The sequence below is a fragment of the Gallinula chloropus genome (assembly GCF_964237585.1).
Source record: "Gallinula chloropus genome assembly, chromosome: 9".
NCBI lineage: Eukaryota > Metazoa > Chordata > Aves > Gruiformes > Rallidae > Gallinula > Gallinula chloropus.
The window spans coordinates 2033319-2058495 of NC_140094.1; the positions used below are offsets into that span (position 1 = coordinate 2033319).

At 41.3% G+C, this 25177-nt stretch overlaps 1 protein-coding gene across 1 annotated transcript; it reads right to left on the reverse strand.

The window, feature by feature from the left end:
* Positions 1-68: 68 nt before the first annotated feature.
* On the reverse strand, positions 69-23640 carry TSPAN3 (tetraspanin 3). The gene is made up of 7 exons (XM_084268108.1): positions 23518-23640; positions 11533-11724; positions 10434-10508; positions 6716-6817; positions 6196-6348; positions 5843-5926; positions 69-1032 (listed from the first exon to the last, which is right to left on the reverse strand). Exons 1-7 carry the CDS (start codon positions 23578-23580, stop codon positions 940-942), a joined length of 762 nt encoding a protein of 253 aa, XP_084124234.1. The 5' UTR covers positions 23581-23640; the 3' UTR covers positions 69-939.
* Between the last annotated feature and the right edge of the window lie 1537 nt (positions 23641-25177).

Genomic DNA, 25177 nt, shown 5'->3' on the forward strand with positions numbered 1-25177 from the left:
TATGCTTCTACACACCCAGACTCTGTTTGAACAAGCACACTACAATCTGAAACAGAGAACAGACATGCTTATAGGGAGAATATACAGAGATTTATTTAATCAGGTTTACTATTTACAGTTGAGATCACTTTCACATACTACTTTGCTACTCTACATGGCTACATTGTTTCCAAACCAGTTTAAGATCTACAGTCTAACAGTTCACTCAACACATAAAACTGCTCTTCATAGAAAAATGAAATATTTCGTTATAGAACAGTAGTGCATACATTATACTCCTGAAAAGCCAGCTTGCATTTTAAACCACTAATGTCTGAAAGATTTGATCTTTGAAGGTCGAAACTGCAGTCACACGATGCTAAAGTTCTGGTTAGTCTTTTTTTTTTTTTTACAATTTTATGTATAAACTGACTTCACCTAAAAGTTTTTGCTTTTTTTTTTTTCCTTTAAAAAGTGACACTGGTGAGGGGCAAGATTAAAGTATTTCTTTCAAATCAAATCCAGCTGGCTTCCTTGGTACAGCTTTGGCCAGAAAAGTTCCATGTAGTGAAGGTTTAAGACATCTTCTCTCTATATGCAAGAATCAGCCAGTTAATTCTTAGAGGTCATCTACCTAAGTAGGCACACATCCTTTGACTTTCATATCATCAACCAAATTACACTTAACTTGCAAATGGTTCTGAAATTAGAAAGTTTACTAGTATACTAAAACATTTAGATACATGAATAGCTGGCGAAAACAGTGAGAGTCACAGGTAATTATATGGGTGTGTGTAAAGCTGAGCTGTTTTGCCCGTCACCAGTGTACAGTACGGCTGTCCTCATCTGTGAAAGGTGTGCTTTGACTAAGCTCAGGGCAAGAAAGCTATCGCAGTAGACCTGGCCCATTCACCTTCCACCAAAGTGAGATAAGATTGAGCTGTGTGTTCACGTTCTCTTCTAGGCATAGGTTCCACCAGTGATGAGAAGTTCATAGGCAGGATCCCGACTCCTCCTACATAGTACTATACAGGCACACAACATGCCCAGAAGCTATGGAGAGAAAAAGAAAACAAGCTGAGTACAAGGAAGGTACTTCAAGAGATTTAACCTCAGCACAGAAATCAGCATGCTTCCCAACACTGTAATTGTCCATAGAGTAAATGGCAAATGCATTGTTCTTGAAAAAGCTTCACTTCCTGCTGCCAAAAGCAACGGCCAAGAACTCCAGCCTCATTTTCTTGCAAGATTGTCTTGGACATCTTTAACAAAAGTTTGGTTTGTCAGCCATTTGGAGTCTGCCTTAATTCAGATGAAAGAATTTTTTATTTTTTTTTTTTAGGAAAGGTGCAGATTTAGGTACTGTGTCTGGCATGAAAGAAATCCAAGTGAGATTCAAAGGCATTAGCCTCTAATGGCTATGAGGAGAAAGAGCAAAACTTTTTGTGAACCTACTTGACCACTGAAATCTTTCAAGTGCTCCATCTCTCTTAACATGTCATATTAGACAGCTCAAGTCCAACATGAATTATTCGCTTCCAGAATTTTTCTTGCTGTTAAAGTTCACAGTACCACAACTGTGCTGGCAAGTTTGCCAAGCATTTAGGGTATGATCACTCACTATAATTTTACAAGACTTAAATCTGATATATATAATCAGAGATGTAAAGCATGACATATTACAGAAATTGAATGTATAAAGTAGAGTAAGACTGTACCTACAAAAAATCAGGTACAGCATTGTGTTCTACGGCCGACAGTAATTGGCAGTAGCTTCTAGTAAAGTAAGAGATTGTATTGATTTGGCCATATGCATTGAAGTTGACCCACAGATGCAAATATTTCAAGAGGTTCCTGTAAAAGCTCCAGATTATAAAGCATGACCCAGACAGTAAACAAGTTTAAAAACCCCACTCCAAAACCCCTTTGAACAGAAAGCAAACAAGAATGAAATGGGTGAGCAGGCAACCGAGCGTAAAGCTTCTTCTGCTGTATTGATACATTTGCTGTAGTGAAAACAGCACTGGGACAAAAGGAGAATTGCTGCCTTTTTCTGATAGTATGATGTAAACATCACACCAGTAACAAGCTTCAAAACTAAATGATGGTCTATACAACATAAGGATGTAAGTATGCTGAAAGGCTGAAGAATGTTTTCAAAATGCTACATTTAAGCAAGCAGTGATGAAAGAGAGGCACGATGAAATTCTAGTAGGAGCTTTTAATTTCCTGGAAAGGAAAAAGCTGTAAAGCTGTAAGGTTTAATAATATTCTGGAGTGCATTATCTGCTTTGGTTCTATAGCAGAAACCACCTCATGTTCAAAAAAAAGCACAGAGAGAATACCCAGCATACAGCAGTTCAGGCTGTTGGTAAAACCAGCTACCTTTATTTCCATCAGTCCTCAGAGGTTCCAGCACACAGATGTAAGTTATCAAAGAATCCTAGAACCATTTGGGTTGGAAGAAACCTTTAAGAGGCCATCTAGTCCAACCCACCTGCAATGAGCAGGGATGTCTTCAATGAGGTCAGGTTGCTTGTGTTGTTTTATTCATGTCAGAGTAAGGAAAAACCCAGTCACACAAGAAATTGACTCTTCATGGCCACAGCCCTTCTAAGTGAGGAGGTAGTAGCCACAATTAAAAAAGCTCCTCAAGTTAGACTCAGAAAAGGGACAGTTTATGGTATTTGTCAGTTACTACAGAATGCTGAAGGTGGCTTGCAGCCCACAAGTACAAAATCTTGAAGCTGAAAGTGAGGATAAAATGCAAAATGTGCTGCAGAAGACACCCCTCCTTTAATAATTTTCTTAATTAATTCTCTTAATGTATTTCAAGTAAGTTAAAGTAGTTCCATCACGTTTACAGATATTGACATGGAGAGAATACTGGTAAATGTTTTATATTGTACACAACTCTATATAAACTGAATGTCCTGAGTGAATCAGGTATCATAGTAACAACTCAGGCAGTCAGCTTTTGAGTTATTTAAACCATTTCTATCCTTTATGAGGCCAGTAAGCATATTCCTAGAATTCACTGTAAACACAGAAGCAAACCTCTGTGTCCACTTTCTCTACAGGAATTACTTAGTATGCCATTTTTAAAAACTCTAGCATCTCTAAGAGCTTTTTCCGAGGCATTTGATTCTGCTTCTCTTCAGTTGTTACTTAACATTGTGAAGTTAACATTTTGGAAGTCTGTGTTGAGGAAGGATCCTGCATTCCCCCCTTACACTTTGAGAAAAGTTTGGACAGGTATCCCACAAAGTTTATTTTTCGGTTTTTTTTGCGTGTTTCTGTGTGCTTTTGTAAAAAAAGAGTTCTCTGCTAGCACTATCTACATTCTATTTGCTTTCACCAATCTGCTTTTGTACAGAACAGCTCACCGGCTCTGTAAATATATGCAGAGCTCAGCACCTTGCAAATGACCTCTGATTACAAAAGCTATCTTAAAGAACACCCTCTGCAGCTCATCAAGCAGCATTTCTGCTGCACTGCAACACCTCTGCTCCCTTCAGTTTGCCTTCTCTTTATGAGTAGTGCTGTCCTGGCACTGTGGTTGGGACCAGGGAATTACTGCACACTAGAAGATTCCCCTGGTAACTGAAACACGAACATACCAAAAATTACTTCCATGAAGACTAAGCTTCCCACAAATTCCAAGCCTTGCAAAATTTCTCCTCAGCCTTTTCATTTTCAAGAGTACCAAAGGTTCAATTTGTTCAATGTAAGCTATTAGAGATAATTAGCTTTGGACAGTCTTATCGTGTAGCATACAAAACCCCAATCAGTTCACAGTGGGCTCTGCAGTAGGATAAGAAATGTAGTTAAATTCACCAAAAGGTAAGGAAAACATAATTAGTCCTCTAAGTTTACAGGCCATGACCTAGGTTACAGGCCATCTGCTGAAGCTTACATTCTTACCTCCCTGTCAACAAGCCCACAGACTGTTTTGCTGAGAATCACACTAAGCACAAACTTAAATTCTGTCTTACAAATAAGAGGATATCACAACTTATGTCTTAAGTTGCAGGAGATAAATAATAGAACAGTTTGAAGACGGTTTAATATCAATTTAACTGAAACTAAGGTCTTTTATAATGTGAGTGTACAACCATTTGAGCTGTGGAGCAAACGTACAAGAATATGACCTCCAACAGGCAAATGTAATTAACACTCACCAAATACTATTAGACAAATTGCAAAGCTATTTCCAACATTCCATATTCTGTATTTATCTTAAGTATCACATAGCTTGTTTTAATTTTAAGCAAAAAAAAAGGATTTTTCAAGTGCTGTACTGCAGCACTAGTAGCAAAGAAATTTCTCTGATGTTCTTTGGTTCTTGACAAACTGTTTATACAGTGTGTACTTTCTGCCAATAGCTTGATTACTGACATGTGGAGACAAATCAAAGAACACCCACTGCAGAAGGGGTACAACTAACATGTTTGCCTAGAATTGATGAGCCAGATTAACAGAAGGCTGCAAGCAGCCACATTTCCATTGCAAGATCGTGTCAAATTCCAGCCCAATCCCAGAGAGGATTATAACTGTGCTGCAAATTGTGGCAGACCTGTTAATCAGCCTGCAAACTCCAAAACCAGGAATAATGCCTCCACTTGGGATTCAGCTCACCCAGACTCATAATGTATTTTTTCCCCTACATAAAAAAAATCTGCCACAGCAACCATGGCTGTAGTAAATATTTTCATTTACACAAACATATTTTAGTGTTCAAGCAGACTAGATATTCCTTTTACAGTTAAAGCTTTAAGAATGGCAATAAAAGACAACTTTATTTCAGAAGACTGAGCACACATCTTAAATGTGAAGTTCCACAGCCAACAGAATTTCTTTCTGGCACTCTACCAATACAACTGCATACAGTGTTACCTACGAGCATATCCTGGTAGCATTGAAATTGAAGTGTGACCATGTTTTGATGAGACTGTTTACAAATAAACTACATCTCTAAACCCCTCTTTGAAAAGGAAACTGTATACACCACCTGACTCAAGTATGTTTTCTGAACTCACATGGCATTGGGGGCACAAAAGTAACTTTGGAATCAGTTGTCAAGTCTGCTGGGATTCAGCATACATACTGCATTTCTCAGAGGCTGTAACACCGGCACAGTGAAGATAATGTGATTCATGTACTAATCCTGCCAAATTGACAAGCATTCAAAAATACCAACTTTACAGATATGTTCAGAAGATGGGCCTAGTCTTTTCTTTTAAATCCAAATAAATATGGAGATACACATTAGCATATTTCCTCAGTTACAGTAACTGTAGTAGGCAGGGTCTCCAGTTCAGAACCCCTCTTTTGGTTTAAGTTCATGAACCAAGATATCTTCAGGCCGCAACACAAAGAACAAGACTTGAACAAGAGCATGTTATCAAAACCCCTGGTTTACCTCCTGGGTGGTTGTAACATTATTTGTACACCATGAAGCCTAGTTAAACTGGTGTACCTCTAAGGTGGCATGAAGTATAAGGTACCTGTTTTAAAGTTCAAAATTAAGTACTACCCAAATCCTGTGCCATCAGAGCACATTCATGATACTGAACACTGAAATCATTAGTTTTCAAGAAATAATTTACCATTTAGATTCTAGCAGATTATACTGCATGTCACACTGTTAAGCTGTCTTCAAATCTCATGGACTATAACTCCACAGAGCTGTTTTAGAGTGTCCATGGTCAAGAAGTTGTGTGTTAAAGTGGGTGTTTGTGTAATTTACCCCCAAACTGAGCAGGGAGCAAAGCCATCATCCTCCAGTGAATACCTGTAAGAACCTGGCAGGCAGCTTAGGAGAAAGTTTGAGAGAAAGCATGCAGCTGAAAAATATTCTTACCTGAATAGCAGCAAATGCTAGTGCTGCCCAGATGACATACATCATGATCTCTTGAAGTTTCTTTACAACCAGAGCCTCACACCCCTGAAACAAATAGACTTCTTATGTATCCACTCTGAAAGCACATTTAGACACACACCAAAAGACCCCAAAGTCAAACAGGGTGGAAAGATAATTCAACCACTAAAAGTCATCCTTACTTCATACATGACAGAGAAAGGGGAGAGGGTTCTTTCTCCTCTCTAAAAACCGTGTTTAATTCCTGTTAAAGTGAACACACCAAGACCATGTTCCCACTAAAGAAAATTAAATAATTGCCAGCAAAAGCTTTTAGCTTCATTTGGTTCTCTTACCTCAGAATACAGGTCCATTGGGCGGGTCAAACTGCCAGTACAATTGCTGAGGGCTGCTTTGCAACAGCTAAGTGGTACACTGTTATTTTTAGTTTGTTTGAACCAGACAGTGTTCTCCCAGTCTGAATAGTTGTGGATCCCACAGCAGCGCAACTGAAAAATCATACAGATAAAGTGCCAGGGTGTTTATCAGTCAAAAGGAGGGATGAGAACAATTCTTACTGCAATACCAGAGCACAAGTATATTAAGATTACATTCCACTGGATAATAAAAAAAATTCTAAATATTTGGATCCAAACACAATTTCATAGACAGCCAATTACACGAAAAGCATCTCCCCACCAACAATGACATAATTCTACTAATTTTAACTGAGTTAAGCTATTTACTGACCAATCACCCGTTTCCTACATTTGCCAGAACAGAGTAATATCTGCTACACAAGCAGCAGAGCAACACAGCATCTGTGTTTTAAAGACAGAAAGGAGTGATGAGTTCCCAGATGCCTTGCCATCTCACCTGTCTTTGTACATAGTCAATAGCACGACTGGCTGCATCAGGATTTGTCCCATTGTATCCATTGTATACTTTCCGAATGCTGTGATCAACTTCATCCTCCACCTGCAAAGTATTAGGAGAGCATCTGCATTAGCACTCCAACAGAAATAGTACAGGTCTAGGTAAAGTTATTTCACTGTTAATTACAGCACTTCAGGAAACCGCAGTAATTACTTATCACCTGAAATCAGCATACTGTGGTGGTGCAGCGTCTTAGAAGTTATAATGACATTTGCAAATATGTTGCTAGCTTGCAGCTAATGGGCAAGAAAAAAAACTCAAGCAACTATCTTCAGTAAGATCTGAGGGAAAGTAGCTTTGCAACTCCTATCAGAAAGGAAATTGGTTTGTTATGGCACTGCAGCAGACATTCCACGATGTTAAAAGGGCTCTCCATAAGTGCATGTGTTCACCCTTCCACATCCTCCTACTCCTTCAATGTTCCAAACTAAAACCAGTTTAACCAACTGGGCTAACTCATTCCCTTTGGGACCACAAGGATGTAAGCTGTAGCGCTTCATCCCCCTTTCTGATGGAAGCACAGGTAAATTCACAGAGATTAGATTTTTGGCTGACTACCCCACATTGATCAAACTCTGTTCAGTCCCAGTCCCCCCCACACTTCCCGAGAAGCGTTGATGGCAGTACCAGTACATGGTACTTAGCAACAGCTACTGGAATAGCTCATTAAAGCAGATGAGTCAAGCTGCTAAAGTTGCTGTCAAGTACATGTGTTAGAAATGGATGCCACCCAAGAATCATCACTTTTTTCCCTGAAAAGGAGTCTTGCAATGCCCATTTTGGGCTGTCTTGCTAGAACCTGTTAAGTAATATGTTTCACTGTAAATTGTTACTGAAACGCATGGGAAGATTGGTGCAGCTAAACATTTGTGCAACAGTAAGATTAACTCTGAATTGATTTTTCTTTTTCTATCCCATCTAACAGGAATTGTGTGCTAGGAATGCAATCTTAGGGCTGAGTGTTAACTAAGCAAATGTATTCTTCAGATCTGCAAGTTACAGTAGGAAGGTCTCACCAACACATGATTCCCTTAAATGCTGCTTTAATGGAAGAACCTTCTGCAGCAATAGCACAAGCTTCATTCCCCCCATCCAAGAACGCCAGTTATCTTTAGGTAAATCTGTATCAAGGTAGCTACAAGTAATAGTAAAAGTCAATTTAGCCTGGCAACTTGTTTCAGACCAGCTTGAAACCAATTGTTTGATGATTTAACTAATGAGATTTACAACTCTCATTCATATAACAAAACAGCTGTTCCATTTGTCATATAGGTTCTTAAATTATTTATTTCAGAGCTTCCTTGTATATAATTTGGCTTATCGTTCAATTAGGGCAACATTATGCCTGAAAGCCATGCAAATTACATACAACACAAACAGAAGTCCCTAATTCTAGCTAACTGGCAGGCATTATGAAAAATGGAGTCAACTACTGCACCCAGGGGAAAAAAGCCAGTAAGTCCTTGGCCAACTGACAGCCTGCTTAATCCCTACTGTCATTTACCAGCAGCCTCAGTTGTACTGGTAAAGAGCCCAACTAGCAGGTGCTGCCACAGGTCCGTCCCTCACAGCCGACCCAGGCGTGCACTTCATGCTGTGCTGAAGGAGGAAGGGTCTGAATCCCATCCACACGCACAGGTTTACAGGGGTACATTACAAAGAAAGCCATTTGGAGATCACTGCCTCTGAAAAGGACACAACCCCACTTTCTTGAGACAATGTTACACTCGTTTCACTTGGTAACAGTTTTAACTGCCACAACTTCAGTCTTTTCTTTTGCTTGTAATGTTTTATTTGGGAGTTGGCACAGTCAACACTCAAGTAATTTAATTCAATTCTGGTGTCTTAAAAAAAAACAATCCAAAAGAAATCCCACAGATCTGTATGTCAGAAACAGAACAAACTTAGTAAAGCTTCCATGTGCTTCTATGAAAGCACAAAGCCTGGCAAAACCAGTCAGAAATCTAAGCAGATTTCACCTCCTGGTTCACTGGTAATAAATTTAAGTCATTACTGACATCCTGCTGCACTTGAAAACAATAGTTCAAGACACTAAGTACTGCAGACTAGTAGGAACCTGCCATTTTTACTAATGAAACCTGTCTGTCCTTTCAAAAGATTTAGTTTCCAAATGCTGGTTCCCACAAATGGCTTAACGTAAGACCATGCTGCCACCAAAAAGGGACTACCTTCCCTCTTCGCCCAAGCTCTGTCCCCACATTACCTACAGCTGTGTAGGTATGCATGGTATGGTAGCAATGCAAAGAAATGAAAGGCATCAGGAACACACTGCTGGAACCAGTCTAAATCTGAAGTGTTTGAAGTATGGAATTTCAAATGGGCTAGGGAAAAAAAGATCTACCCATCTGCTTTGATCTGTTCTGAATGCTGGAAACAAGCAAGCCGCTTCAAGACTGGAGCAGTCTGAATGACCACAGCTTAGTCCAGACCAGATCCACAGCAATGCCTGAATAACTACACTGTAATGCACTACACCTCTGCAAGTATCACAGCAGAAAGTGACCATTCAAGTTAATATGTAAGAACTTAACATGTTTCCCACTCCTCAGGAACTATACTGCTCTCCTGAGCTGCTTCTACTTCACACTTCCAAAATATCATCTCAATGCACTGGCCAAATGTGAGAAAAATGAATTGTCAATTTAAGCATGGACAATAGAACATTTCCATTGAAGCAACCTATTCCAGCTGTTATGCATAACTCCAGGTCCTCTCATTAGCTGCTTACTCAAGGCAGCTTTCCTTTGAAACCAAGAAAACATTCTAGGTTTTTACTTAATGGTCATCTCAGCAGGAGAAAACACTGAACTAGGAAGAGCTGTATTGTTTGCATGAACACTGAAGGCCAAAGAGAGGTTAATGGTGGTGTAGTTCAGCTTGCTCTTAAGACATCACTGGAGAACCCTACAACGCAACCATACTGTACATCACAGCTAATAAGGTCTTCTCTGCTAACTTCTTGACAAAATTTAGATATGGATGTATCAAAGGCCAGTGATGTGGTGCACATAAGTAATGTCATTGCTTCAAGTTACACTGTAGTCTCTCTAATATCACATGTACATTTCTGCTACATATTATACCAGTACGAACACCATTTCTTCTTTTCTGGTCCTGTCTCTGTCTCAGCCTCCATTAAACGGTGGGAAAAGTCCTAATTTAACCCTTGTCAACAACCCATATAAAGCTAGCCAGTACACATTAACACATTCAATCTGGTTTTATTATTATGCAGTGTTAGTTTGCATACCAAAACAGAAGACATTTAAATTATTGCATATCAAAACAATATGCCCTGTGTTCAAATATTGTGCAACCTAAATCATTCACAAAGTCAAGGCATAAATAAATTAGAAGCCCATCTGGAAAATGGAAAGGTACCAATTACTGTGACTCCCTTCTACTGTTCAACTGTTAATAATACATTCCAGCTAGATTTTTGCCTACAAGAAAACTTTCTGCTTTACTTAAAGTTTAGAACATTGATATTCTAAGATACCAGTATCTCAAGTTAACCCACTTAATAGTTTTGGTTTTATTCCCTTAACAAATACCCAGAATCAAACAGAGTGAAGACAACACCTCTGTATTTTGGTCATAGTCCACAAAACATTTACTGAAATAGAGAAGTTATTACCTTAGCTCTATAGATGTATCCAAGAACCACCACCACCACTTCAGTGATAAAAACCAACAGCAGGATGATCACAAACTGTAAAACACAAATGAAGAGTGTTTGCACAAACAGTTTTACCCATTTGCTTGCTGAAAATCTCCACATACATTTTGCCATTTAACTGATTTTTCAGATAATGGTCTGATTTACAGATCACTTATAGCAGATGATCCCAGAATTCACTTAATTCAAGATATCTTATTACTTGATGAGGCTTGAACACCGAACAGCTACCCAGCCAGGCAGTGCTGACCACTAGGACTGAAAACAACACACTAAAGTGCTTTAATCAAGTGTTTCTCCCCATCTTCTTTCTGTTAGATAAATAGGAGTGCCACATCAGTAAAGCTACCCAGACTGTTACTAGGAGTAGTAGATGGATTGAGAGAATGCTTCTTCAGATTAAGCCCTGTGACAACTGACACACAGCAAACTCTGCATTTTTCTTGCTGTATTTTGTCAGAATCATTTAAGAGCCCATCTTAACCTGGAGAAGCCAACAGAGTATCCAACCAACCACTCCCCCAAAAACTCAGGAGGGACAATTTCAGTGCTGGCTCCTCTTCTTTCCTACATAGTTCTCAAGCTGAAATTACAGTTAAAATGCTTGGAAACACTTGACAAAATACTCCAAACAGTGTCTAAATTAAGCCATACATAAAGATATTCAGGAATCCTAATAACCCTCAGTTAACCTTGATGCAAGATACTCAAAACAAGGTGGCTCCTGTTTCACCTTTCTCTGTCCAATTTCAGCTTTTCACCCAGAAAAGAATGAGACATCAAAAACTGTTATGACTTAATGATAGTTTTTTTTATGATATGACCACAGCTCTGAAGTACAGCTGAGGAGCTTGCTGCTGCCCGAACTGGCTAGTTTAACACCATTACTCAGAACAGAGAATTCAAATGGCATTTCATATCAAAATACACGGGGAAAACCTTTAAGACCAAAAAATAAGATTAGAAAAATTGTTAAAAAAATCAAAAGTTTATTAAAAGGGAAGGTGGCCACACATACAACAGGCAAGCACCATTATAGAAAAACACTGCAACTTACCGTAGCGAGACCGCAGCGGCTTTCTCTGATTGTAGCACAGCACCCAATAAGCCCAATGATAAAAAGAAGTGTTCCCACAGCTATGATGATAACTGCTGGGATCAGCGTGTAGACGTCTTCAAAGAAGTGATCGTAGTCATCGTATGTGATGAACACATAGGCTCCCACGTAGCACAGTATGCCTGCTGCTGCCTACAACAGACACAGGAACTGCGGTGAGTTTCTTTGAACACCAAACCCTCCTTTCAGCAAGGCTACTTTGCAATATCTATTTATCAAACACCATAAAGTAGTCCTCCTCAGAAATTGGTGGGGTGTTGGGTTTTTTGGGGTTTGCTTTTTTTTTTAAATTTACACATCTTTGCTAGGTTATAGGAAACGTTTCTTAGGAACATAGCAACTGGAGGCTAGCCAGTAGTTTTCCAACTACGTTTAATCTAGGCAGATTTTGTTCTGACTACACTGTTGAAGTCTTCTGAGGCACTTGGTCAAGAAACAAGGGTAACCCAAGTCTTGCTCCCTGTTCTCAAATACTTATTTCCCATGCTGCAAGCTACACTTTCTACACCTAACATTCACAAACTGACTTGCAATTTTGAGAACAGGATTCCAGTCCATGCAAGCAGAAAGTTATTTGCTATTCAACAGCTTTTCAGAGCACATAGGCAGTTTCTATGTATGATGTTATTGACCTACTATTTATTCTTCCATTTTCCTGATTATTACCTATAAATTAATGTTAGAACAGAACAGATACACATTGAATACTTCAGCCTCTATAGGGAAAGATGAGCTGCTAGAAACTGCCACCTTTCTGAAGTATCCACAGCCCTGGAAAAATCTAAATCCACTGAGATAGGTAGGAGCAAACCACCAGTTATTAAAAGGCTGCATCACATGCCTGGACACACATCCTACAAAACTTTCCAGTTGAAGAGATGTTCTCATAAGGTTCACTGTACAAAATGGTCTTTACTAAACAAACAAATCCCTTCACATTACTGCAAGTAAGACCTGTAGGATGGATCTGCCACTGTATAGATTTACCACATCAAGACAAAGCACTTGTATCAGTCTGGTATGACCTCACCTCCCTTACAGTTCCAGGGATTCCAACACATCAATACCCCCATTAACTTTAAGCTGAGCAGGCCTAGTGAAGGACAGACAGTTGCTGCCTGACGAGCCAGCTAACACACACACACAGATTTCAAAACAAAAGAGTCTTATAAATTTCTGCTTTACAAGTGTTCCATAACCACCTTCAGGCTTGCTGCAGAATGGAACAGTCCTGATATAAATGCTTCATTTTAATATATATTTCAAGTGATCTGCAGTGATGGACAATATCATTTGACTATTTCATGACACCTTCCTCATGTCCCAGTATAAGGCTAAGCTAAACCAACCCACTTGGAAGATACAACTATACTGTGATCTGGGGCATTTCATTCTGCTGAACAGTAGTGTCTCCATTACAATCCGATGCATACCCTGGACACTGGAGTTCACTCCAATGGAATATGACACGCTCTGAGCTGAGGAATAACACTTCAGGCTGCCTCTTGGCCCTCCTTTCCCACTCAGTGTCCTTGTAACTACCTCTATTGTCGCACTGCAAAGAGGAGGGCGGATAGACACACGTACAGCTAGATCCAGCAGCTCTAATGCTACAGGGCCAGGTCATGCTATTGTATAATCAATAATTCAGCCCAGGAGAGACCTCAGGAGATCATTTAGTCCCATTTGCTGCTCAACAACTAGGTAGGCAATGCCTCCAGACCAGGTTCCTCAAGGCTTTGTCTAAAGTCTTGGGAATCTAAGGATGGCAATTCCATGACCCCTGGGCACCCTGTTCAGTGTGGCACAGAACAAGACAAGCCTTAAGATGACCAGTACCCAGTATTTCAGCACTGTTTGCTGCTACACACTATAAGCACGGGAATATTACTGCAACTGTTTCCTATAAAACAACACTGCCTAAAGTCTACAAGAACACTACTTTCCAAATGGAATATCGCCTGCAGCACTATGTCAAAGAAAAAGGTATTAAGAGCCAACTCAAAAGTACCATCAATCCTACGTGGATTTGGGCAATATATTTCACCTTTTTGCCTCTCTTACTGCAGCGAAGGTAAGCATGTACGCCACAGGAATCTTCAAAACATCCAGGAGGCTCACATTCACCCAATAAAAGATGCTAGGCTGACATAACAGTCATGAAACTGAAAACTCAGTAACGGTCAAAGACCAACAGCAAGACATCTCCAGACAAGACAATCTGCAGTGAACAAGCTATTACAAAGTCGCCCTTTTGCACAAAAGCTGTGGAAATGCTAATCCAGCTATACAAACCCTGCCACATTAGGTACAACACAGCAAAATGCAGACGTACAATTTCTGTACACAAAGCAAAGATTCAGAGTAGTATCACTGAACAATGGAATTACATTAACTGTTGCCTAGCAATGAAGCATGTGAATGACAGGACAGTGATGTCACCTCCAATTTCTAAGAAGTAAAATGCTTGTTAGAAATATGGTATATTGCAAGGTGGCAGATGATAAACACAGCTGTGGCTGGCATCCGGCACAGAAAATATACCACAAAACTGAAATCAGAGCCATTTGTGAACCCCTTTGTCTTCCTCTGTTGTGTGAAATTTAAGTGGCTTTTTTCTTTTCTATGAAAAACCCAGTTCATAAACTGCACGAGTACATGTATTTATTGAATATATTTGAAACAAAAGGATCTTAGCAGATTTTTCTTTAGACTCCTCAGATTAAAGCAGTCTGGTCTGAAGACATCACTAAACCCTTTCCACACATGGTTCTATAACGACTAATGAGCCATGACAGTATTTGGTCTTGGGTTTTGCTTCTAAAGAAGGTTGTGCAACTGGTGTTTCTGTGGGAGAAACTGTGGGAACCACAGCATGCATCTACGTGTCTAAAACCTTGCAACAAAATAACGCTGAAGATACAGACACTGATTGCCTCTACTTGATGAGGTGACCCGGCCTCACACATTACTGGTGTCTCTGCCTCAGAATCGCTTCAGTAAGTAATCTTCAGGGCGGGTGGTGGTAAAGAGGGAGGGAAGTTCTGGAAGCAAAAGAGTCAAACTCCTTTCCAATATACAGTTTAACACATTTTTTGAACAGGTAACAATACACCTAGTCTGTCACAAACCAATGAGAACATCAACATCACCCAGTCAGTCGACAAGAAAACAAGTTTCAAAGGCCTTGCCTTGTCCCTTCACACCACCACTTCGTGTTCTCTTCAGCCTGCTCTGAACCAGCAAAGAGGGTCGTTTCTAAATCAGCATTTTAATTCACATGAAGTGCTTTTGAAACAACCTTTCTGATTACCTTCTGATCATTTTCACTTACTACCTTCTGGTTTGTATTACAGAATAGCCTTGGGAGCATGTAACAGGACTCACTTCGGATCAAACTATACCAGAATATGTGTGCATTAACTGTGCTAACTGCTAATAGGCATGTAGTCCAAGGGACCAGGCTAGCCTCAAGTCCTTCCCCCCTCCAACTCAGTAGTTTCAACACCTCAGTACGACTGGGTTTTGTTCCACCTCCACAGTAGCTGTGATATGTTAATGTAAATGTAAACACAGCATAAATACTGTGACAACAGATAAAGAGCCAGATTTTCCTATACAAAGTATGCCATCTACATTGACCAGTGCAGCACCAGTTAAAAGGGCATTTATTACCTGCTGCAACTGAAGGAGGGGGAAACTATGTGATATTAGTTTGTCAGCAACAAACTATGCAAAGGATGTGCAAAGTTATGCCTCAAGGACAATGTCAGCATACTGTGCATTGTGATACCTCAGGAAAGACAACTTATCTCCAAGAAGAGGAAGAACTGAAGGGCACCCCAGGTCTGCACAATGAGCTCCGTGGCTTTGTTAACAAAACAAAAGCTAAAGCTCACTAAAAGGACCTGTAATATCAAGGAGTCAATGAAGGAAACGGCCATCAAAGGTATTTGAAGCCTACCAAGAGATTATCAGGGTGGGGTAGATGGGTGGGTGATGAGCTCTCAAAATACAAAAATTAACCATTCCTTGGAAATCCTATTTTATGACTACACATATATGTCTTGTACAGAAGCTGTGTCACTGACCCTTTGCAGTGTGCACATTTGGAGAGGCAACTCCCCTGTGCTTCACAGTGCTACAATAAAGACTATGGTGCTCCATAGTCACCAAGGCTAGTGAGCTTTGATTTTGGATTTTCATGGCATCACAACCCAAGAATGAAGTTGAACATGTGCTTTTGGGGAAAAAATCCTACCAAAAACCAGCACACAACAAAACAAAAACCCCAACAGTACCATTCACTTAAATTATTTGCTTCTCAAAGGGAATCATCTAGAGAAACTGAAATGTCTCAAGTAAAGACACAGGATAATGATAATTATAATGACAGTAATAACCACATCTCCATGCTTATTATCCAGCAAACAGCATATCTGCAGAAGTCCAAACTCAGCCAAGTCCAAGACATCTGAATAAAAAGCTACCTCATTTACAATCATGCATTTCCTACCATTGAATGGAAGCCAAATACATGGACTGTGCACAGTTCAAATAGGTCTTTGATAAACAGGGCTTGAAGGAAGAATTCTTGAACTTAATCTGCTCCAGGCTCTGAATAGAGGTGGCAGCAGCTCCGGAATCCGTGCCAGGTCACATGCACGCTCCCCAGAGATAACTGGTTATTCAGCATTCACATACCCTTTTAGAGTTGTTTGCATCTAGGTTGTAGCACTGAACCTGAAGTGGCATACTCTTATTTTAGGATTAATTAACCTTTAAAAAGACTGCCAAGACAAGCGCAGTCAATGAAGACAGTTTGTAGGAAAAGGCTTGAACAATCAGACATCCTTTTCATCAGAAGAAAAGTTTAAAAATACACAGACCTCTTAGTTCAGAAAAAGCTTGATATCATTGCTTGGACAGTTATTGAAAGCCAAACAAGTATGCAAAGAACTGGAGGGGAAATCAAAAGACCTAATGACACAATGATACACACACAGTGATAATCACAAAGCCTTCTGTAACAGCACATTGAAAATGCAGGGTTCTGAGTCAGTGAGCTTCCCCCCAGCCTCTTAGGCTGCACCTGTTTCACCAAGTCAGCTTTCACCTTTCACATGCACTGTCAAGATGCACCTCTAAAGTTTCAGGTTTGGGTTTTGGTGGTGGCAGGGGTTTTGGCTGTTTGTTTCTCAGTAAACACAAACAAGTAAACCGCAAACACACACCAAGAACTGTTTTCACCTTCTCAGTAACACTGACACATTACAGCAGTTCAACAGCTACAATTGAAGCCAGATAAAATGATGATTGGCAAGTAGGATACTTAAACTCCTTCTTCTGATGATCATTTATTTACCAGCCATGGACACTGCAGCTCCATTTAGAAACCAAATGCTTCCTTATACTACCCTACTAGTGTTACTCAAACAGATCTGACGACTTGTCCAAAGATTTCATACCTTTACAAGGTGTTATCCTCCACACTGCCTTCACTGTTTACCTTGCTAGTCAATTTTCTTCACTTGGGGACCACAATAGAACCCACAAAAGAGTTTTTATTTTTCTTCTAGTATACCTTCAATTCACTAGGCCAAAGGATCTTTAGATTCTTTACTACCTGCAATTTATTCAGTGCTTTAACAGAACAGTTTCAATAAAAAAAAAAAAATACATTGTCTGAACAAGAAAGAGAAGGTAGTAGCAAAGTATTATACATCAGTAGAAACACTTATGCCTGATCTCCAATTAGTTAAGAGGAGCATTTCACCTTTTCAGTAAGGACACCTACTTGTAAGTTCCTACTACTGACAACACTACCACTGCCAATTGGTAAATTTTGGCAATTCAGAAACCCCTCTAAACCTAATTGTAATGATTGGGTTCAATAACCTAGGGGGTCTCTTCCAAAACAGATGATTCTATGATTGCTCATTCCACTACAAAAACATTTTTCAAGACTGGGATTATAAAATATTATATACTCAGATGGATCATACACACAGTCTTTGATAAAAAGAAACAGGAAAACCAAAAAGAAAACATCTTTCACTCTAACAGTCCCTCACCTTTTGTGCCTGGATCCAGTCCCAGGACCACCTTCCCAACGTGGGTACTGCTTTCCTTATGTTAAACTTCAGCCTATCTGTGCTCTCCCTGCTTTCCAAGTCTGATGCAAGCGTGCTTCTAAAACCAAGAAACAGGAAAAACTCTCCAGGAGAGATTTTTGAGTCCACAGTTGTATCACTTTAAGTGTTACTTTTATCAATGCATATCAACACCTGCACATTTCCTACCTGCAAGTAGGGACACTGGTATTGTGGTTTGCCACCTAGTTTTTGGCTTTCTTTGAACAAGTGATTTTTCACACTACTCCTCCATTACTTTCACAGTATTTCTCTTGACATTTTCTGTTCTCTCCAACACTAGAGCATTCAAAGCCTGATTACTGTCTGATAGAGAGAGTCTTCCTGATCTGCTCTAAGTTTTTCTTTAAGCTTTTTGTCCCTCAAAATCTAGTTCCTCAGTTTTAACTGAGGCCCTAAAGGATCTCTCTGCTGTCTGTTATGTGTTTTTCAGCACTTCATTACTCTCTACTCCCCTCTCTGCATCTCTCCAAAACAAACACACAGCCATAGTTGACAGTATTCTCTCCACTTGCTTAAATGGGAGTCCACACACCTTAGAACCAATGGTTTCCTGACACTCCTCTACTTTGTTCTCATCAATAATAATTTAGCTGTAACACTGAGCTATAAACAGCCTTACAAAACCCTTTGGCAGAGAAAAACTAACAACTCCATCCAACTTTGTAACACAGAAGTATTTTTAAGGCTTGCAAAACAAAGCCACACTCAATCCAAGCAAAGCAAACAGCTGGGTCTGTACTAGCTAAATTCATTTCTTCGACAGGACACCTAAAAACTTCAAATGCTTTAGCAGCTGAAGCAGAAGGCTGCCTTTGGCATCACATTTAAGTATCACCAGTTGCAAGAGGCAGTGAGTGCATCAAGGATGGAAGGGGGTTGGTTTGTTTCTTTTCTTTTTTTTTAAATAGATGTTAACAATATAGCCGTTCTTTCACGCCTATTTAGTCACCCAGTTGTAACTTGACCCTGTACTCATCTATTTCAGATTCCCTGCCCTGTACAAGAACAATGATGATTAGCCCATGCTATGAAGTTTCAACAGATAAAGGGACACTTCAAATTCCACAAACACCTCAAAGGTATCACATTTAACTCAGCAAGTTAGTTTTGCTTGTTAGGTATATACTTTTAAGCAGATGCAAAGAAATCTTGACATGAACCCTGCAAAGAAATATAAATACTACTACTGTGTTACTTCAAAGCAAATAGAAGCCTTCCAAAAAAAAAAAAAAAGAAAAAAAATAAAAAAATCAGGGCCCAGCCAACAGCTGCTCCCTAGAAAACTATGCCCTTTATTCTAAGAAAAAAAACTCTCTCAGAGGGCACAACACTTCCAGATTTAAATCCCAATTTCTGATCAAAGTCTTTTTAATGCAGGTGATTCAAAACCATTACACAGTCCTGCAAACGCACTCACTTCACCACCACAGCAAGAAAACATTCAACTTCCACATCCAGAAGGGACTGCCCCTAAGAGAGAACAAGATACAGCCAAGCAATCCCTGGTAGGTAGCCTTTGGGATCATCTGTCAGTTGTAGCCTTTGATAACCAAAAAATTCTGAGTACAGAAGCTCCTTCATTACCCCAAGCTTCTCAAGTCCAGAGCAGAAACAATTCTCAAGCTCCCTGTGAAACAGAAAAGTTACTTGGCTTATTCCTACATATAAGAAAGTGTGAGGTCTACTTTTCTACTTTCTGTGGCTAACTTTCCAATGGATTTTCCTTTTCTATGAGACACCACACATATGGATAGCTACAGCTCCTTTCAAGCAGACAGTTCCTCTAACATAGTACTACACAGTTTCCAACACGTTCTTGCTGTACACTAGTGAAGCCTGGAGATTTCTCTAAACAATCATACCAAAGAATGTTTTGGAATAGCTTGGTCAAATGAGCTGTAAAATGAATCGTTTCAAGTAACTGCAAGAGCAACTTAGCAAGGTAGCTCACAACTACAGAGCTGGAAGTATTGCAGAGACAGAGTTCATTCCTTCTCTGAAGGAGCAGGATACAGAGATGAAGAACAAACCTCAAGGCAAGCACAGGGTGCATTAGGTACTGTTTTAGCAGAGCAGACTGTCAAAGCACATATATTCTTTGGGAAGATAAAACAGACTCCCTTTCCCAAAGCAAAGCTGCAAGCAAATATCTGAATTTCACCCATTTACCCTGTATCCTTAACAGGAACCTGAAAACAGTTCCCCAGCGTTTTCTGTCTTCAAAAATGTCTTCCAACTGCTGTCAACCGAACTATCCCAGTCACCTGATGAAGCCTTAAATTAAGAGCTCACAAAACAAAAGCATCTGATAATAGTCTTCATTGCTCCAGGTAAATTTATTTCTTCCTCTTTCAAGTCAACACAGACTTGCACTTTAACAAAAGGTAGGATTTGCATAACATGCTCTTTCCAAATACTTCAGGATCATCTTTTATTTGCAGCTGGTCACATTCACCATTTCATCATCATGATTTCACAAAAATATTTCTGATTATTACCTATTTTGACTTTAAGACTAGAGTTTAATGTATTCCTGCTACAACAGTCCTTCTAACCTTTTTCTACCCAAAAGACCTAAATCACATGTCCTATATCCTCAGGCAGATCGATCATCACTGTTGGGATTTCCAGTCCACCAAAAATATTCCTGAGAATATACACACTGGAGATTTCATTATGTTGTTTCTAAGAGGTATTGCTTTTCACATCACAATTACCTCCTACACGATACCTTTCCGTAAGGGACCTGTCACCTCAATGAAAACAAAGTCACTAGTTGTCCAAACAGATCTTGTGCCAACTTCCGACAGGATAAAGGTCAACTCCAGGACTGCTTTTCCCTTTGCTATTCATCATACCTACCAGTCAATAGTGTGTTTTCTAGTGTTGTGTTGCTAATCTCATCCATATGCCTCTGGTTTTTCTAAGAAGGGTAAGTGTGAACTGATGCTGTTTATCCACACGCTTCTTTACAGGGTACCTCAGCCTCTGCACTCTCTGCCAAACCACCCAAAATTCAAATAAAAGTTCCATGCAAGAGCTGTATCACTCTACTCTTGGTGGCTACTACTCACAATGCTGCTTCCTATAGTATTTTGTTTTTAAGGCCATATACATGCCTATAGTAGAGGTGCTCTGTGCTTGACACCCCTGCAAATACAACTCAGCTAAACCGCCAATGTACCCCAGCAAAACCTTTAAACAGCCCACCCAGCTTTCTCCATGACAAACTAGCACCTGTCCTGCTGTGAGAGGATGACAGTTTCTGCAGCCCATTTTCTTAAAAAACCCGAACCAAACCCTCCTGCAGTAATTATTAACATGTAAGAATGTACAGTGAAAGTAAGAATTGAACAGGATGTAAGAAAGTTTTCACAAGGCTATACATAAACCAGTTGGCTCTCTCTTAGCATCAACCAGAACATTTACCAAGCAGCAGAATACTTTTCCAAAGTAGATGAGCTTGTAGAATCACTGGCAGACTGAGTGGAGTTTGGATTATTGCAGCCAGCCATCACAGATGATGAATGGGCACGGCTCTGACCTATGTGCAAGCCTGATCTGCCTTTTTCAGAGGGCTTGAAAGAAGTTTTTAAAAAAAGAACTTACACCACAGGCTACCAAGTATAACAAAAACATCTCTGCTTTTTCTTCAACAGCATAAGTGATAATTTTCTTAGCATCCCACACTCACAAGACAGCCTGAACATTCACATCCTCCCACAAACCAGACCCATGGTCAGGGGGTGGGAAGTTACAATCTGATCAGCTTGATCTTGCAGAACTTCAGATGGCAAACCCTGGAGGAACCACTTGCTATCACTACTGATGAACCTGGAGATGAGGATGATCATAATACCTAGGGCTTATATATGATACCCTATAGACACATGTTAATATCTAAGTACAATCTCTCAATTTAAAATTAAGTTGCTTGTCTCAAAAAAAAGTCAAGAAAAATCCTAAGGTGCCAGATTTAACATTAGACAAAATAAATTTGTACCCACCACTGCTTAAGCTGAACAATTACAAACTTCAAAACACAAATGAGTAACCAGACACAGCAAATAACAAAAAACACCTGTCAAATATATAAAACATGACAACTATCACTAATCTTTCTGAGTGGGGAAAAACTGCACTGCATTAATTTATTCAAAATGGAGCCAAATTTTTATCAGTGACTAAAGGAGAACCTACCTCAAGATGCTGTCAAGAATGCGACTCGCAACAGCTACATGTCCAGTCAAAAACCCTAATTATGGAGTAGCAGCTATTAAACACAGCTTTTAATGCAATCTGCAGCTATGTATGTAACAAAAAGACACACCCAAAAAAGCAGACTCCAAAAAAACCAGCTCTACTAAAAAGGTTGATGTAACTGCCTCCTACTTCAAAAATAAGGAGCGGAGCCTACACACCTCGGTCAGTGTTACAGACTCCTGACAGGCAGCACTCGAAGTCAAATATACCTCACATTCACCACTCATCTCACTGAACAACTGTACCCAGACCATGATTCATGCTTAGGCACCCAGGAGAGACATTCCTTCCTAAAAATTTACATGGGAACATCTCTTCTGTAACAATACTGTACCCAGACCATGATTCATGCTTAGGCACCCAGGAGAGACATTCCTTCCTAAAAATTTACATGGGAACATCTCTTCTGTAACACTTGCTAGATTTCTTATGGCTTTCAATATTAAGCGATGTGGCTATATATAGCTACCTTTTGGTGCTCTAATATCTTGTTACCCACTATTAGTTTTTTGAAGCTGAAACCTTTGAACAGCTGGGACAAGAGACCTTCTGTTCCTGGAGCTGGGATTAGAGGATGAGAAATGCTAAATGCAGAAAAGGAGTTGTTCAAGTTAACAGCACATTCTGAAATTTGGCTTTGTTACAGTAACGCTGTTCTGACAGGCCAAGTATCACAGTGAATATAATGCCAGGCTATAGAGCCTGTATGTCCATCCTGAGAAAGGTCAATTACAGCAACCTGCTGTTGCAGAAACCTGGGTAAGGTTTTACCTTACTGCCGGCGCAGCGATACCCGTGAGAGGCTTAAGTGATGCAGAAACACTACAATGCGACTGTGGCTACCGGGAGAAGTGAAACGTGAGACCCGCTGCCGGGTGATCGAGTTACATGTGTATCCTGACGTTGTTAAAAAAACACGAAGAAGAAAACAATGCTCTGCACGTACCGCTAAGCGTCTGGGACAGCCACCCTTAAAGCAGGCGGCCAAAACCCAGAGGGCCAGCACGGCTCTACAAATACTGAGCCGGCAGAGACCTGAAAACCTCAATAACGCCGCCCAGGCGGCATTCAATTACACAAGCGCGTCTACCTCAACATCTCTAAAGCTTCTTAAACCTGTACTGCCAGGCTTCTAGGACAACAGATCCCGCTTCACCCACGTCCGAACCCTGCGGGGCTGGAGCGAGAGGGAAGGGACAGCGCCCGTCGTTATAACCCACCGAGAGGCACAACACGCCTGGTAAAAGGAAGCCGGTTAAATACCCGCTGAGGCAGCACCAGGCGCGGGGTGGGGTGGGGGGGACGACGGGGGGAAGGGTGCCCTTCTCTCCAGAGAGAGAAGGAGGCGGGTGGCGGCGAGGCGGGCGGGGGCCGCAGCGCCCGCAGGGCCGGGCCTCACGCCACGGCCTGCCCAGGCCCTCCCGTCCCCGCGCGGCTGAGGGAGAACCAGCCCCGCGCCCGGAGACCCCGACCCTTTCCAGCCGGCACCCCCCGCCCCCGGACTCACCCAGAAGATAAGGTTAAGGAAGACCAGGACGGTTTTGGAGGAGGTGATGCCGCACTGCCCCATGGCGCTCGCCGCTGCCGCCGCCCCTCAGCCTCCGGCCGCTCCGCTCCCCTCCGCTCCGCCACCAGCCCCGCCCCACGTGACCCAGGCGAGCCGAGGCGGCGGTGCGGGGAGCCTAAGATGGCGGGCGGCGGGATCACGTGACGGGAGGGGGCGGGGGAACCTAAGATGGCGAACCGCTCCCCCTTAAAGCGACCGCCGCCCGGGCCGCGCGTGTGGTGGGTCAGCCTGGTTGTCAGCGGGGACTGTCCTCAGAGCTTCCCCCCCACGTACCACGGCTAGAGACATCCATCAGTAGGCGTTTGTACGTCGTGAGGGGAAAAGCAATCCCGCTTCCTCGCCGTCTGAGGAGTGTCTCGCTGGCAGGGCTCTGTGCCCTCAGGAGGCTGAAGGGTGATGGCGGGCTGGGGCAAGACCTGAGGCGAGTCTGCAAAAAAGCAGCTGCCTTACGAGGTGTCTCTTCAGAAATGACAGCCTTGAGGATGCGGCTGGCCAAGTGGCCCTGCTAACCCACTGCCAGCAAAGACTGGAAGGGCATTGGGCTGTGAGGACATTGCCGGGTGCCCTGATGGGTTTTGAGAGGAGAAGCTGAACCTGGCTCCCGGTGACGACCTTATCTGTGCTCCAGGCGTGGCGGGCAGGGAGAGTCAATATTTAATGAGAGCGGCAGGAGTTTTACAACCAGGACGTTTGTCTAGCGGGAAGAATAGAGGCTTCCCATGAAGCAAAAGAGCACAGCTCGTGTTGCACAACCCAGCAAACAGTGAGGGAGGTGCAGGGGTCAGTAGAGGGACGTTTTGGATGCATCCAAAGAGGGCAGGATTCGCAAGTGAAGAGCAGAGGAAAAGTAACAAAAGAAACTGGGAGAAGATGTATGTGGTTTCCACAAGCTGAGTCTGCCTGTGGTGTCTGCAAGTAAGGGCAAGGTAACACTATCCAGTAATTCCTGCCCTATTTATTCATAAGGTTTCTTTGGCAAGGAACCAGACCTTCCCAGGAAACCAGCCCTTCATTGTGAAGGCTTTGTTTGCTAGTTAAACTTCCCTATATCTACTGGCATCATGGTATCTTTCCCCTTGATCTTTCTTTTATTCTCTTTCTCCCTTCTAATCCTGCTCTTTCCCCAGAAATACCTATCTTTCCCGAGCTGCTTTTCCTTGCTTGGTGAGCTCGCTCAATAGCTTCTTCTTGTTCCTTTCCTAAGATAGGTCCTTCTCAGGTAGAAATGAAACTACCCATGTTATTGAGGGCTCTACTGTTCTTAGGGATCAGTCTTCTGAAGGCAGACAAGTAGCAATCAGTTTTATTCCACTGTTCTGTTTCCATGGCAGCAAAGTTGGTTTGGGGTTGGTTGTTTTTTTAACTCCTACAATTTTGGGAAGTTATATCCAGAACCAGTTCCTGGATACCATGGAGATACCAAGTCTTTTTTCAGCTTTCTTCTCGAGTCCTTATATGCTCATGGATGAAGCCTTACCAGAGTGTTTTCTGTCACCAAAAATGAATTTATATGCCTAGAAGTTATGCTCAAAGTTGTTTGTAATATTAATATGGTTTTGCATTTATGGCATTTGGGGTGTGACCATGCCTTGTAATTTCT

Bases quoted from the DNA above. Each gene is read 5' to 3' on its own strand.
- TSPAN3 (XM_084268108.1), bottom strand. From the start codon at position 23,580: ATGGGGCAGTGCGGCATCACCTCCTCCAAAACCGTCCTGGTCTTCCTT. The intron at 11,725-23,517 runs GTGAGTCCGGGG...TGTCTGTTGTAG, and splicing joins TCCTTAACCTTATCTTCTGG to GCAGCAGCAGGCATACTGTG. The intron at 6,349-6,715 runs GTGAGATGGCAA...ATGATTTTTCAG, and splicing joins TTGACTATGTACAAAGACAG to TTGCGCTGCTGTGGGATCCA.